Source organism: Pezoporus wallicus, unplaced genomic scaffold, assembly GCF_028554395.1.
Source record: "Pezoporus wallicus isolate ANWC-B61680 ecotype Strahan unplaced genomic scaffold, APGP_CSIRO_Pwel_v1 contig_8000, whole genome shotgun sequence".
Classification (NCBI taxonomy): Eukaryota; Metazoa; Chordata; class Aves; order Psittaciformes; family Psittacidae; genus Pezoporus; species Pezoporus wallicus.
Genome location: NW_026635009.1, coordinates 228,701 through 243,065, shown reverse-complemented (window position 1 = coordinate 243,065; position 14,365 = coordinate 228,701). Strand labels below are relative to the sequence as shown.

Here is a 14,365-nt window from a genome sequence, read left to right as displayed (position 1 = left end):
TTTGTCCAAGCCCACCATCCCACTTGCTGACACCCCTTGTGAGCCACCAACCAGTCATCTTCCAGCAAAGGTGGATCATTTCCTGAATTCACCAACAGGTGCTCTGGTGTGTAATGTGTTGCAATTGCTCATGCAGTCTAAGTGAAGTATTTGAAGTTATGTTATTACAGGTAAATGAGATGTACGAAGTGATGGGCTGAAGTTAATGCTGGATCTGGGCTTTCCTTTGTTCCAGAATGGCGTTCTTTCTGGAGGAGGTGATGACTTGCACCAAGCGTCTCCTGGAGGTGATATCTGGCTGGCTGCCTCGACATTTTTTCGGTGCAATCCTGGTTTCACTCCCAGCTCTTGCAGTTTTTTCACACTTCACCTCTGATTTTGAAACAAATATACATGTAAGTTGTCGAACTCCATTTCATAATCTGACATTTTGGATCTAACAAAGCTTGTTGCTTGCCTGCTGTCTCCCTTCACCTCCCTCGTGCTTTACATCTGTTTGATACAGATCTCTTAGAGGGATAGGGGTTTGTGTGTGATGAAATGCCTAGTTTGTTATGTAAATACAGTCACTTGCTTATTTGAAAACTCTCATACAAAAGAGGAGAGGGATGCCTCTGAATGCCTGCCTACGTACATGCTTACATATATACTTTTATTTTTTCTTAGACCAAACCCTTTCTGCAGGTGGTTGTTTTAGATAATACAAATAGTGTAAGTCATGTCATTGTGTTGTTTCTGGGTTTGATTTACAGTTTATAGTGGGAGATGCTGTGTATGACTTAAAATTTTGCCTGCATGTTAGTGAATTTCAACAATGACAGCAGTATTGGCAGTGGATGTTTTTTCATTGTGGAGTTACATGGAGGAACTTGAAGGAGAGATAGCACATAGAAATGATTACTGTGCTGTGCAGGAGCTGCAGGAATGGTTAAAGGAATGCAAATAGCTGTCTGTTTAAAAGAATTGAAAGAAGTTGGCATATTTAGCCCAGCCACAGAAAGGTCCACAGGGGATTTGTTGTCTCCTTTAATAAAAACAGTAAGAAGAGGGGAAAAAGGGGTTAAATATTAACTAAGGGAAAGAATAGACTACTTTAAAGGCTAACTGTAGCGTAAAATCAATGCTTAAAAACTCTGTGAATAAAATGGACTGGAACCGGAGATGAAAGTTTGTTTTTCTGCAAGTTTCTCTTAGGCAGCACAGTGCAACATCCTTCCTTTCCTGGATCTTCAGGGAATTCTGTTTCACAAACATCTTGCTATTTCAGGGCCCTGGGCTTAGGTAATAACCAGATCCTCTTCATTCTTCCTATCACAGCTTATTACAGGGTATTGGGAAGTGTTTGTTCTGTGGGAGCATATGGACCAGACGGTTTTTGGTCCTTCCCAAATTAAACAGATATTCCATGATTATCACAGTCACAGAGGAGTGCATTTGATATTCTTTCACATTGAGTGTTTGAAATCAGTTGCAGCTTTTACCTTTTGTGAATGTTAATTAACCATTTTAAAGCTGTAAAATTTATTTGTTTATTTATTCAGTTTAATGATGGTCTTTCTCCCTCATGACCACCAGTATGTTAACTGTAGGAATGTTCTCCTCACACTGAAGGGAGGTGAAAACCTTCAAATCTGTCCATTGACTCTGATACCATCCCATTCATCTGCATCCTTGGTCATCTCTCCAAACATTTATAAAAAATGTTGGAAGAACCATTCTTTAGTGTATTCTCGATGCCTGCTCAAATCAGGTGGCCAGTCTGAGTGCTTCAGGCAGCAGCAGTGAGGTGGTGGTGTTCATAACCAAACTGAGAATGAGCTTTGCTTTCTTTCCTCTTGCAGGTCCTCTTAAGTTGAGCGGCTGTTGGCTTACTCTCCAAGAGGTGTCCCAACTCATCTTGTGCTCAGTGTTCCAACAATCATGGAGCTCTGGGAAATGAAGTCAATATATAGAGGGTCAGGTAAGTGTCATATTTTACTATGACATGGTTTTGCAAAGTTTTTTTTTTATTCATAGCATTTTATACCTTCCCTGGATATAAAATAATTAAGATCAAAATTAACCAAAGCAGCAATGAAAAAAACTTTCCAAAGCCATGCTTACATAGTAAAACAGCGCTTACTGACCCTCTATAGGCTGGCTCCATGCTGGGGCATCACTTGGAGTGAGAACCCATGCTCTGCCACTTTAGGAGACCTGAAATGGGGGGGGGGGGGGGGGGGGGGTGGTGTAAGTTCAAATTCTGGGGGTTTTATGGACACTTCTGAAATTCCTTTTATCCATTTTTGGGTCATTCAGAAAAACAACAACTGTGATTGTGGTTTAAAAATGTTGAATTATGTAAGGATGTTTTTCCATACACTGTGTCTGCTTCTGAATCACATGCTTATTTGTTATGCTACAGAATTGCTAATCTGCATTCTCTGCACTTCAGCTGTAAAGGAAATTTAAAATGAGAGAAAAAGTGAGAGAATGATCATTTGATACTGTAAACTGCCATATGTAGCTAGAACAGAAATCCATAATATGGTTGCGAAGTTTCTGTTCTAGTTTGGATGGTCATGAATATTCTTGATAAAACCCAAATCTGCACATCAGCTTGAGAGTTTTGACCACTATAAGGTTATGTCTTGGGAAAATTAAGACATTCTGGGCAATATATCTGTCCTGCGCTTCCTTTTCTTTATCCAGTGAATATGTGGAAAGGGAAAAGATTTTTGAGATGCAGCATTTGGAACAGAAAATCTAAAATGCTCCTTTCAAATTGGCACAAGTGAGTGTGTTACCAGACATTAGCTTGACGAGGACTGATCCTGGCCTTTTGTTACCAACACAGATTTTTTTTCTCATTTGAATCCACCTGTTGCAGGCAGGTGTGATAACAACCTTTAAAAAGTGTTTTTAAAAGTAGGCAGTTGGGTGAAGTTTCTGAGGGTTAATGTGTTCCACATTTTCAATGCAGTGGAATTTTGATGTTTGGTTAAAAATAGACAGGGCCTAACCCCAGCAGCTGAGAGGAGATTACCAACTGTTTACCTTCCTCTTTTTTTTTTTTCTTTTTTATTCTTTATTTTTATCTTTTTCCTGTGTTTTGCTTTTCTTGCTTTCTCTTTTGCTTTCCTTTTCCTTTCTCCTTTCCACTTACTTTTCTTTCCTTCTTCTCTCTTTTCTTTTTTTGATAAGAAGATGCACTGAGCCTTTTGCAAAGGTAAACTGAAGGTATTGGAAGTTACTGAACTAAAGGTTGTGTAATGTAGTAATATAAAACTCCATCTACAGAAAATTGTGATGAGCTACCTGTGCTAAAAGTTTTCTTGCTCTTTGAAGGGAAGAGCTCCATCTTTGAGTGCTGTGTCCTGATGCAGACACTGTGAGGGATTACTTGCCATGCATATAATACAACCAAAATCGGATCCTTCTCTTTCATATCACATGTTCTTTAATTTACACTGGCATTTATGTGCAGGAGGGCTCCAGTCAGCAGAAGACGCTAACTTGTGCTCTCTCTCTCTGTTGCAGTACACCATGTTTATGTGTTGCGCGATTCTCATCACCATTGTGCAGTACTGTAACTTCTGCCAGCTTAGCTCCTGGATGCGATCTCTGCTGGCAACTGTAGTAGGAGCAGTGCTTCTCATTCTGCTCTACATCTCCTTGTGTCCAGACAGGTGAGCATCGCACCTTAGCACTCATAGCCTGTGTTTTAGATTAACAACTCCGGTTTTCTCTGCCAGAGGAGTGAGGGTCTAATGCATGGGATTTTAGCATCTTCCATGACTTTCTCCAGCCCCTCAAACTTAGTATTTGGGAAGAGTTCTTCATTTTTTATTTTTATAATTTTAAGGATTTCTGGACAATATCTGAGGAGCCCTTTTCCTGACATCTGTTTTGAAATGACACTGTCCTCAACCAGTGTGTTTCCAGGGCACACATTCTTATCAGACCCATAGAATTGCCTTTCACCATTTGTCTGAAAATCTGTCTTATTAAAAGGAAATCTCCGGTACATTTGGTGATACCAGAGAGCCCAGTTGTTCCCTCCCTTCCCTCTGGATTTATTTTTGTCCTTAGGAAGCATGTATCTTTCTAATACCTCCTTTCTCAAGGATTTTTCCACTGCGGGAGGCAGTTGCTACTATTTAAGAGGATTCTAATACACTGTTTCCTTACTCACTTTCCTGCCTTTTCAGAGGATGCTACAGGACAGTAACCGAAGAATCAAGTTAATGCAGTTTCTGTGCAATAACCTTAAGGCTTATAAGTTTTTCCTCTGATTTTCTCCGTAGGAGAACTTGTTTGCAGTATTCTCTTTCTACATTCTTGCCAAAAGATTCAAGGGAGTCCTTTCAGGCCATTCACTCCTATTGTCAGAATTTTATAATCAACTTGCACTTCTCAGAGGCTTGAGAAATGTCACAGCCTTTGGCTCTCCTACCGTAGTGTGGGCTTTGCAAAGACTTTTAATGCTAGATTATTCTAGTTCCTATCTCTTCTTCAGATGCCTGCTCAATCATACAGTGAAATACATGAAAAAAACAGCAAACCAAACACAGTTTGCAGATAACATGTTTTGTGTGGGCGTTCAGCTTTTAATCCCCTCTTCAAGTATCTTCAGTGGTCTCTTTAAATCTTGATCAGATTTGTATAAAAAAGGGCAGGGAGAATAAAAATCACCCTTTATTCACATCTGTAAGTTGGGAAGTGGCTGTAAGGGTTATAGGAAGAAAGTTCTTCCTTGGGAAAAAAAATAAGCTGAAAGTCAGTTGACAAATGGTTTCCTTGGTCATATTAGACTAAACCTGTGATTTGAAGAGGTGTGACCATTAATGAGCAAAGTACAGAAATCAGGGAACATATTGTTATTTCATCTTGAAAAAATAAATATTTAAAATAACAGCTGTTCAACTGCAGGACTGACAAAATGATATATAGAATTGATCATGAAGAAAAACAGTACAGGTTGAATTAACAAGACCCATAACTTTGGTTTGTTAATAATAACTTTTTTGTTCCTCTCCTGTCATTACTCTGGATAATGCGTAATTGGAGCTTTGTGAGCATCACAGGCAAATAAATCCATGCTGCAGATTTCTTTACTTTTTCCAAAAGTAATCAATCTTAAGAGTTGTAATACGTGACTGTGATAGAGAAATTGCAATACAAGTAAACACAAAAGTTGCTTGAACTACTGAATGATTTTCTGTAATTGCATTTTCAAAAACAGGCTCCAAATTTGTTTGGGAAGTGGTTGTTGGCTTGGTTTGTTGGGTTTTTTTTTTTAAACTTTTATTGTGTGGTCAGATAAGATGAAGTCATGTGTGAGTTTTAGAGTTCTGAAATTGGTTTTTCATGTTGCCAAGGTAAGATTGGATTGTTTAACACTTACTTGTAACAGGCATCAACTTGACTGCGTTATCATCTGTTACTCTTTAGGGATGTTTGTATCTCTGTGTGACTAGTTGCTTTTTCCAAGCAAAAAGTGCAGATAAGTCCCATTCAAACAAAGTTTGTCTGAAGCTGATCAAGCATGCAGTGTGATTACTGGTCCTGCAGTCTATGTAATAGAAAAGTTTAAAATGATAACTGGAATTCTGACATGGTGCTTTGTTTATTGCTTTAACTTTCCTTCTGAAATCAATGCATTTTTATTTCAGCTCCATGGAAACTTTTCATCTAGATTTGGCACAGAATTTTAGGTAAGCTTTATATTAAATTACCGTCTTTATGTTTAGGGATAGAAAAATTTCCAGTCAGTTATATGTAGCAAAGCTTTGCTGTGGTAATACACGTGGGAATTCAACAAATTGGTTGAGCAAGTTGTGCTTAAGCTCCTTGTGTATGTAATTTTCTTTGCAGGGGACTTGGATATGACCAAAAATCATCAGAGAGCTGATGCTGCAGTCACTGAGTTATATAATGTTGTTTTCTTTCAGAATTTGATTTCTAGGAACTAGAACTATGGAGGAGCTATAAAATACCATCTGTTTTTGTAGTAGTAGCAGTTTTTAAAGCATTATCTGTACATTATGAGCTATTTATTTTATTTCCTTGGTTGATTTGCACCATCCAGAAGTGTTCTGAGTTAGATGCTATCCACAGCTTGCCAGGTGAGAATTTTCTGTGGTAGAGGAGCTTCAGCTGAAAATGCTGTCTGTGAAGCCAGCTGCCTTCACGGGGATGAGCAGCGCTGGTGATGAGAGTCTGGGTGCTGTCTGCCCCCCTGAGCTCACTTAGGCAGAATTGCAAGGCATATCCTTGGGAGCAAATGAGATTTTAGCCCTCAGACTTCAAAACAAACACACACCAATCTTTTCTTGGGTTATTAATAGCCCCTTATAAGTACACATGTTTGAGATTTGCTCTGATTGTTTCAGTGTGGAATTTCGCCCGGTTTTATTGCAAGTTTTGCATTTTCAAACTTTTTGTTGGTCTCTGCTATTAAGAAAGTAGTGTTTGCTAATTACAAGTTTGGGGGCAGTGATGGGGCAATGTTGTACTTGATGGAATTAACAACTCTGAATACATGAGTCAGTAATTAATGTAAACAAATGTGTTTTGAAGTGTGTGTCTCTTTTACTGGCAGTATGTATCAAAACAAGTACCTTTTAAAAAAGCCATCTACATGAATGCTGTGGTAGTTTAGAAAATGTGTTTAGAGAAGTTTAGAAATGTTTTAGAAAACATTTGTTTAGAAAAGTTATTACAGAGAGGTGATAACTGTGCTTTCACACTGGATATTTATTCACCAAAAAGTCAGCACTTACTACAGTGTTGAGGGGTTTGTTTGGTTGGTTTTAACACGGGTTTTCCTTTTTGTGTGGCTTTGATTCATGAAAGATAACTTAATTTTCATAACAGAATTCCAGTTCTCTAAGTCCAGAATGGGAAGTTAAAGCCAAAAGAACAGAGGTGGCTTGAGGTTTTTTTTTGTTTTGGTTTGGGTTTGTTCGGGTTGTTTTTGTTTTTAACTAAAACATCGAAGGGAATATTAAAGCATCACTGATTATGTGGTGTACAATGTACAAAATATTAAAGGTGATCACTGCAGTAATGTCTTAGGATTAGCCTGAGTGTGGATCCTTAGTGGTTTATTATGAGTTTGTGAAATCACCAAACCTTTTATGCTGCTCAGAATTACAAATATCGAGCATTGTTTGCATGCAAATATTTTTCTTCCGTAAATAATCATATAACTTTCAACTGATGACAAGTACAGGTAAGAAACCAAACCAAGCAGCAGATGTTGCTGCAAGCAGTCATGGAGCACACTCTGCCTACTGTACAAATTCTAGCTTGCCAGCTAAAGGCCAAATAATGCAGTGACCAAAATATCTCTCTCATTAAACACTTCTAAACTTCATTTTTAACTTTTTATTCTGAGATGTACTAGATTTGTATTTTGTCTGTCACTCTTTCAGTTGGGGGAAAAATGCATGTCTGTAGTGCACAAGTTAATACTTTACAGCGCTCGCTGTTGTGTATGTCAGCAGTGGTTTTGTCAGGTTAATTGGCCACTGTCTCTGTTGTAAAGCAGGAATTGCACCAGTTCAGTGTGATCTTTGTTAACAGTCCAGGCTCCACTGAACTGAACCAACCCAAATTCGTAAATTAACACAATCCTTCAAAGTGCTGGGAGTTAAAGAGAGAACTAAAAGTTAGTCCTATTCAATTTCTATGATTAATTTGCAACACAATTTGGCTTCTCTTTTCAGGGATCTTTTAAATGCATTATTGTTTACCACAGTTCTAGTGTTGTGTGCAAACAGAATTTCCCCTTTCTCCTGGTGATGGAATAATACAAAGTTGAAACTCCCTTTTCTTAACAAACTGGTTTGCTGTTGCTTTCTTACTGAAATAAATAAGGTTCCTTGCTCACTTCAGTCAGCATACAAGTTCCTTCTGTGTTCCAGGAGGGCCAAACAGACTTACTTGTTTTGCATGCCTTTGATGAGGTTATTCCCGCTTGATCAAGAATTGAGATAATAATTAATGTTGTGTGGGAAGGCAGTCTTATTGGTAACGAAGTCTTAGCACAAAGTTCAACTCTGGACTGTCCACACTGTGCTCAGTAAATCAAAATATGGAATTTGCCCTGTTTTACAAACAGATGAGCTCTTTAGTCCCAGAGTGATACAACCACAAGCTTTGTCTTTTAAGCAGGAAATATTTCTTGTTCACATTAATTTCTTAGAGCAGGTAGAGTGTATTGTTTTCTAGTTTGTGACCACTCAAGGAGAAACAGTGATAGGCCACTTGAGGTGGTTTTTTTTATAGCCATCCATTACATGTTCTTCATCAAAAGTAGCACTTTGATTTCCCTTTTTCACACTGTTCCACCATAGCGTTACTCTTTAAGATTTAGCAAGCATGCATCCTCTTTAAATACAGCAAGATATCCAAATCCAAACATAGGTTACTGGCTCACAAGCAGAATAGCTTTCCAAAAATCTTTGTAAGTGGAAAGCCATTATCTTTGTGATTTGTGATCAAGCCAAAGGAGATTCTATCTCCGGAGCTCTCACTTGTTCCATATTCAACACACAGCCTGGATGAAGATGCCAAGTTAATAGTTAGGTGTCTGTGCCAGGAAGCACTTCACCAGTTTGACTTAAAGGAACATAGTCGGCTTAAGATTTCAATTTGCATGATTTTTAAAATCCGTTTTCTGCTGCAGCAACTCATAAAAAGTAGATCTTAAAAAGATTGGGGGGGGGGGTGTGATCCTTTCTGTTATAGGTGTGTGCAGGGGTTCTTTTTCCTTCTTTTCATTCTGAAAGGTGGTTTCAGCTCACCTTTGCTAACTGACTGTGTAAGATGATTTATAGTCCTGTAGGTCTTGAAATCTGCAACATCCAGAAATTCGATTTCCAAATGAGTAAGATGCAATTGCTCTCTCCTTCAGGCTGGCATCTCGTGGCTTTCTGTCCTAATGCTTGTAGCAGTCCCACTGTGATCAGAAATGCCTGCTCTGGAAAAGATACTGCACCTTCTTTTTTGAGATACTAACCCATTACCTTATTAATGAAATCAGGTCAGCTCACAAGTGAGGCACTTGATTCACATGCAGATCTCTACGGTTGTACACCCACATGGGAAATAAGGTCAGGTCAGCACTGGAGGAGATGACTGAGTGCTCGCAGATGCCAGTACTTGAGGAGTGGTGAATGAGAGGCAGCAGTTTCTTCTTAAAAGGCAGATCTTGTGTTCAACACAAGCCACTTTTTGTAACAGAATTGGTGATGCTTGCCTAATACATTTAAGAGGCATTCAAGTACTTTGAGGAACATTTTGTACAACAAACTGTAAATAAAAAGCTTTTAATGACTTAAATAAATCCCTGTGGCAGGGATGTTTGATGTTAGAGCAGATTATCTGGATCAGACTCATACTCTCAAAGGGGTAACATGTCCTTGCTCAGATCCTCTAGCAAATCTCATCTCACAAGATACAGAAAATAATGAACTGTTCTGAAAAGAACCTGAATCATGCTCCTCAACCAAGATTCATTCCTCACCTTCTCCAGGCTTACTTATTTTCTATGCTCTCTTACTTATCCTCTCCTCATTGTGTTTTATAAGCCCATCGAATGGGAGGATGCTTTGCCACCTGCAAAATAGGTAGCAAGAATTGTATTTCAGGAATTGTTACGTGTTACATTCTAGTCACTAACAACTTAGCCTTTGTCTTAGTGTCTGACTTGTCTTTCTAGGGAGAAAATCAATAGGTTCATGGCAAAGGTTCAGTTGAGAAAAGTAGTTGTCAGGGAGAAAGGAAGAAAAGGAAGGAGTCTTAGTATAGCACCAAACCAGCAATTATGGGAACCTGACTGTAGGGACCTACTTAGTGAGTTAGGAGTAATCTGCTCCTTTCATTCTTCCCCTGTGTTTTTTTTAAATGCAAGCCAATAAAATTAATCTCCTGGGAGAAGTATATTCATGGTTGAAAGTATATTTATGTGTATTTATGGAAGTATATTGAATATATTTATGGTTGAAAACAAAAGCAGTAATTTCCAACAAAATATGCGGTCTTATCTTTAATCTGAAATTCAACCTGTAAGCTCTCTGGTGTAAATATTTTACTTAGGGAAATTTTTTCTCCTACAGGGTTACTTTGATAAAAGCTAATGAATATAAATGAAGACCATAGCACCTAAAGATGTATTCAGAGACTGTGCACATTCATCTGTTTCACAACTCTGCTATGGTTTTGCTTCATCGTGCTTGTTTTTTGTCAATCAAATATTGGAGAATGAACATTCAGAAAAAGAAACTGAGCCCATAATATAGCTCCATTGCTAAAGTGTCTACTTCCATTTCAGAAGTGGAAGTGTCCTACGTGGGCATAAAGAAACAAATTGAACTTAGAAATGCTTTCGTATGTTACAGAAACAAATTCAGTTGTCTTCAGCTGCTGCTACAGTTGTGCTTTGAGTTTTAATCATAGAATCATAGAATAGTTAGGGTTGGAAAGGACCTTAAGATCATCTAGTTCCAACCCCCCTGCCATGGGCAGGGACACCTCACACTAAACCATATCACACAAGGCCTTGTCCAACCTGGTCCTGAACGCTGCCAGGGATGGAGCATTCACAACCTCCCTGGGCAGCCTATTCCAGTGCCTCACCACCCTAACAGGAAAGAATTTCCTCCTTATATCCAATCTAAACTTCCCCTGTTTAAGTTTTAACCCGTTGCCCCTTGTACTATCACTACAGTCCCTAATGAAGAGTCCCTCCCCAGCATCCCTAGAGGCCCCCTTCAGATACTGGAAGGCTGCTATGAGGTCTCCACGCAGCCTTCTGTTCTCCAGACTGAACAGCCCCAACTTTCTCAGCCTATTTTCATACAGGAGGTGCTCCAGTCTCCTGATCATCCTCGTGGCCCTTCTCTGGACTTGTTCCAACCGTTCCCTGTCCTTTTTATGTTGAGGACACCAGAACTGCACACAATACTCCAGGTGAGGTCTCACAAGAGCAGAGTAGAGGGGCAGGATCACCTCCTTTGACCTGCTGGTCATGCTCCTTTTGATGCAGCCCAGGATACTGTTGGCTTTCTGGGCTGCGAGTGCACGCTGAAGCCAGCTCATGTTCATTTTCTCATCAACCAACACCCCCAAGTCTTTCTCTGCCGGGCTGCTCTGAATCTCTTCTTTGCCCAGCCTGTAGCTGTGCCTGGGATTGCTCTGACCCAGGTGTAGGACCTTGCACTTGGCATGGTTAAGCTTCATGAGGTTGGCATCAGCCCACCTCACAAGCATGTCAAGGTCCCTCTGGATGGCATTCCTTCCCTCCACTGTATCAACCGAACCACACAGCTTGGTGTCATCAGCAAACTTGCTGAGGGCGCACTCAATCCCACTGTCCATGTCAGCGACGAAGAGGTTAAACAAGACTGGTCCCAGCATACCTTCATAAGAAAAATCCACACAGACACTGAAGAGACGGATTGTCTTTCTGTGTGTCAGGGAGAAAGTTTGATGCAATGCCTTCCCTTATCAAACAATTTCTTTAGCGTGAAGAATTTCAGCATGTGTCTGCTCATATCAAATCTCGAGCTTTGGCATTATTTTATAGAAAACTTGCAGTGAAGTGACTCCAGGAATCACTTCATGCCAGTCTGTCTGGATTCAGACTTAGCTTCTAGGATCACATAGGTGATGTCTCCTCAGAGGAAATTTGTGACTGCATCTCTTCAGAAAGTTGAGCTGTAGACTGCAGATGTCTCCTTGTTAAGGGTGGTTTGGCACTGGAAGCGCACTCCATCAGTGCTTCATGATCTCAACAGGCAGTTGACGAACTGTTGGAAGGATTTGAAAGCCTGTTCTGGAGCTATGTGAGACATGGGTGGTTTAATTTTTTTTAATTTTTTTTTAATTTTTTTTTCTTTTTTTTTTGGTTTTGGCACTTTGAGAAACTTTCTGTCTCCACCGTAAAAAGCTTCAGTGATTATAATGTACAAAAGGTGTCAACCCAGAGCTCCATATTGTTCACTTTCATGCAGTTCTCCATGAAGTGTTTTGTACAGGGTTATCTACTTCCCAAACCTTCATGCGTTAACATTAAAGGCATACTGCAAAGGTCTTTGATGAGGAAACAAGGGAAAGGCACTAGGAGTATAAAGCAGATGTTTCTGAATATTGGAGGCGATACAAAGAAAGATAAGTTCCACAAAATGTATGGACACCCCTCATATAAACGTGTATGTGCACGCATATAACTCATAACACATACAGAGGCATTTTTAAATACATATTTACTTGTAGTGCTTTTAGTTGTATATTTAGATATAATGATAATTGTTTCCTTGGTGACTGCTGCACAGGCCAGGCAATTTCTGTGTTGCTGAACCTGATGATAACCCTTTAAGGAAGTACTCAACAAGTACTTTAACAATAAAATTAATTCTTTAGCATGCCTAACAGCAGATAAAGTTATCTAAGCATATTTTACAACTTAGTATGTAATGTACACTGCCTATACTTCTTTTTCTAGCAAAGAATGCCTTTGCTAGATAGGATACGGAGCAGAAATGGCAATGCCCTAACTGCATTTTTAAACACACCTTTCATGTTCTTCTGCTTCCAGCTCCAGAAAGAGTCCATGCAACAGTTCGGTGCCAAATGACATGAAGAGGCCAGCAGACCTGATTGGCCAAGAAGTGGTTTTGGTTTCCTTCCTTCTCCTCCTCCTGGTCTGGTTTCTGAATCGAGAGTTTGAGGTCAGTTACCGTCTCCACTACCACGGAGATGTGGAGGCCGACCTTCATCGCACCAAAATTCAGAGCATGAGGGATCAAGCAGACTGGTTGCTGAGGAATATTATTCCATACCACGTGGCTGAGCAGCTGAAAGTGTCCCAGAGCTATTCCAAAAACCATGACAGTGGCGGAGTAATCTTTGCAAGTATTGTGAATTTCAGCGAGTTCTATGAAGAGAACTACGAAGGAGGCAAAGAGTGCTACAGAGTCTTGAATGAATTGATTGGGGATTTTGATGAGCTGCTGAGCAAACCACATTACAGCAGCATTGAGAAAATCAAAACAATTGGGGCAACCTATATGGCCGCTTCAGGACTGAACACCTCTCAGTGTCAGGACAACAACCATCCCCACGGACATTTGCAGACCCTTTTTGAATTTGCCAAAGAAATGATGCGAGTGGTGGATGACTTCAACAACAACATGCTGTGGTTTAATTTTAAACTTCGGATTGGCTTTAACCACGGCCCCCTCACTGCTGGGGTCATTGGCACCACCAAGTTGTTGTATGACATTTGGGGTGACACTGTGAACATTGCTAGCAGAATGGACACCACTGGCGTCGAGTGTCGTATACAGGTGAGTGAGGAGAGCTACCGCATCTTAAACAAGATGGGGTATGACTTTGACTATCGAGGGACAGTCAATGTGAAGGGGAAAGGTCAGATGAAGACCTACCTTTACCCAAAATGCATGGACAATGGGATTGTGCCACATCATCAGTTGTCTATATCTCCAGACATTCGGGTTCAAGTGGATGGCAGCATCGGGCGATCTCCAACGGATGAGATTGCCAACCTGGTGCCTTCTGTACAAAATTCTGATAAGGTAGCCCATGGCACAGATAACTCAGAAACCAAGGACATCCTTCCTTCCGCCAAGAAGCTCCAGAAAGACACGGTGAAAGCAGAGGAGAGGTGCAGGTTTGGCAAAGCCGCGGAGAAGACTGACTGCGAGGAAGTGGGAACTGAGGAGGTCAATGAACTGACAAAGCTAAATATCTCTAAGAGTGTATGATGCACTGTCAGAGTTGCATGAAGTGCTCTGTCAATAGAAACACAAAGACATTTGCAACTGGCAGTTTTCTTTTTCAAGAGAGACCTTCTGAACACCTGGGTTGTACGTTTGTTTTCATTTCAGCGCCTGGTGCTGTGTGGATCACAGCTCTTCAGGGCTTGTTTTCATCCATCTCTCTCCTCCATGCCCCAAATCACATCCCAAGCTCCCCAGCTCCCTGTGCAACCATCTTAAGCTGAGTAGAGGATATTAAGTGCCTTCAGATATACTCCATTGGACTCCCTGTCAAGGTACAGAGGCCCCAAGTGAAATCATAGCTTTGGGTATTTATCTAACTTTAGAGAAAAGAAAAGCTGTGGTTATATCATTTTTATTGTTGTTTCTCACAAAACACTTTTTTTGGCTAATGCAACTCCTTGGGTTTTTTATATCTCTCTGAACAATGTTTTACTGTTATCAGACCTTTTGTATGTAAACACATAGACAACTGTGCATGTATCTACCATATGAGACTGACATAAAGTGCCAGTAACATACGAGAAAAGAATGTCTTGGAGAGGGGGTGACACAATTTGACTTTGTGTTGGGCT

The 14,365-nt window shown here is 40.1% G+C and overlaps 1 protein-coding gene across 3 annotated transcripts in view; it reads left to right on the top strand.

The window, feature by feature from the left end:
• The window catches only part of ADCY9 (adenylate cyclase 9), an 85,627-nt gene extending 71,758 nt beyond the window's left edge, over positions 1-13,869 (top strand). For 2 of the 3 annotated variants that reach the window (XM_057404482.1, XM_057404318.1), the window contains 4 exons: positions 236-395; positions 3,520-3,668; positions 5,655-5,696; positions 12,587-13,869. In XM_057404482.1, coding sequence (XP_057260465.1) covers positions 236-395; positions 3,520-3,668; positions 5,655-5,696; positions 12,587-13,775 — 1,540 coding nt within the window. In that variant the 3' untranslated portion in view covers positions 13,776-13,869. The remainder of the gene's footprint in view (positions 1-235; positions 396-3,519; positions 3,669-5,654; positions 5,697-12,586) is intronic. The other variant, XM_057404396.1, reaches the window with a different exon arrangement.
• The last annotated feature ends 496 nt before the right edge of the window (positions 13,870-14,365 follow it).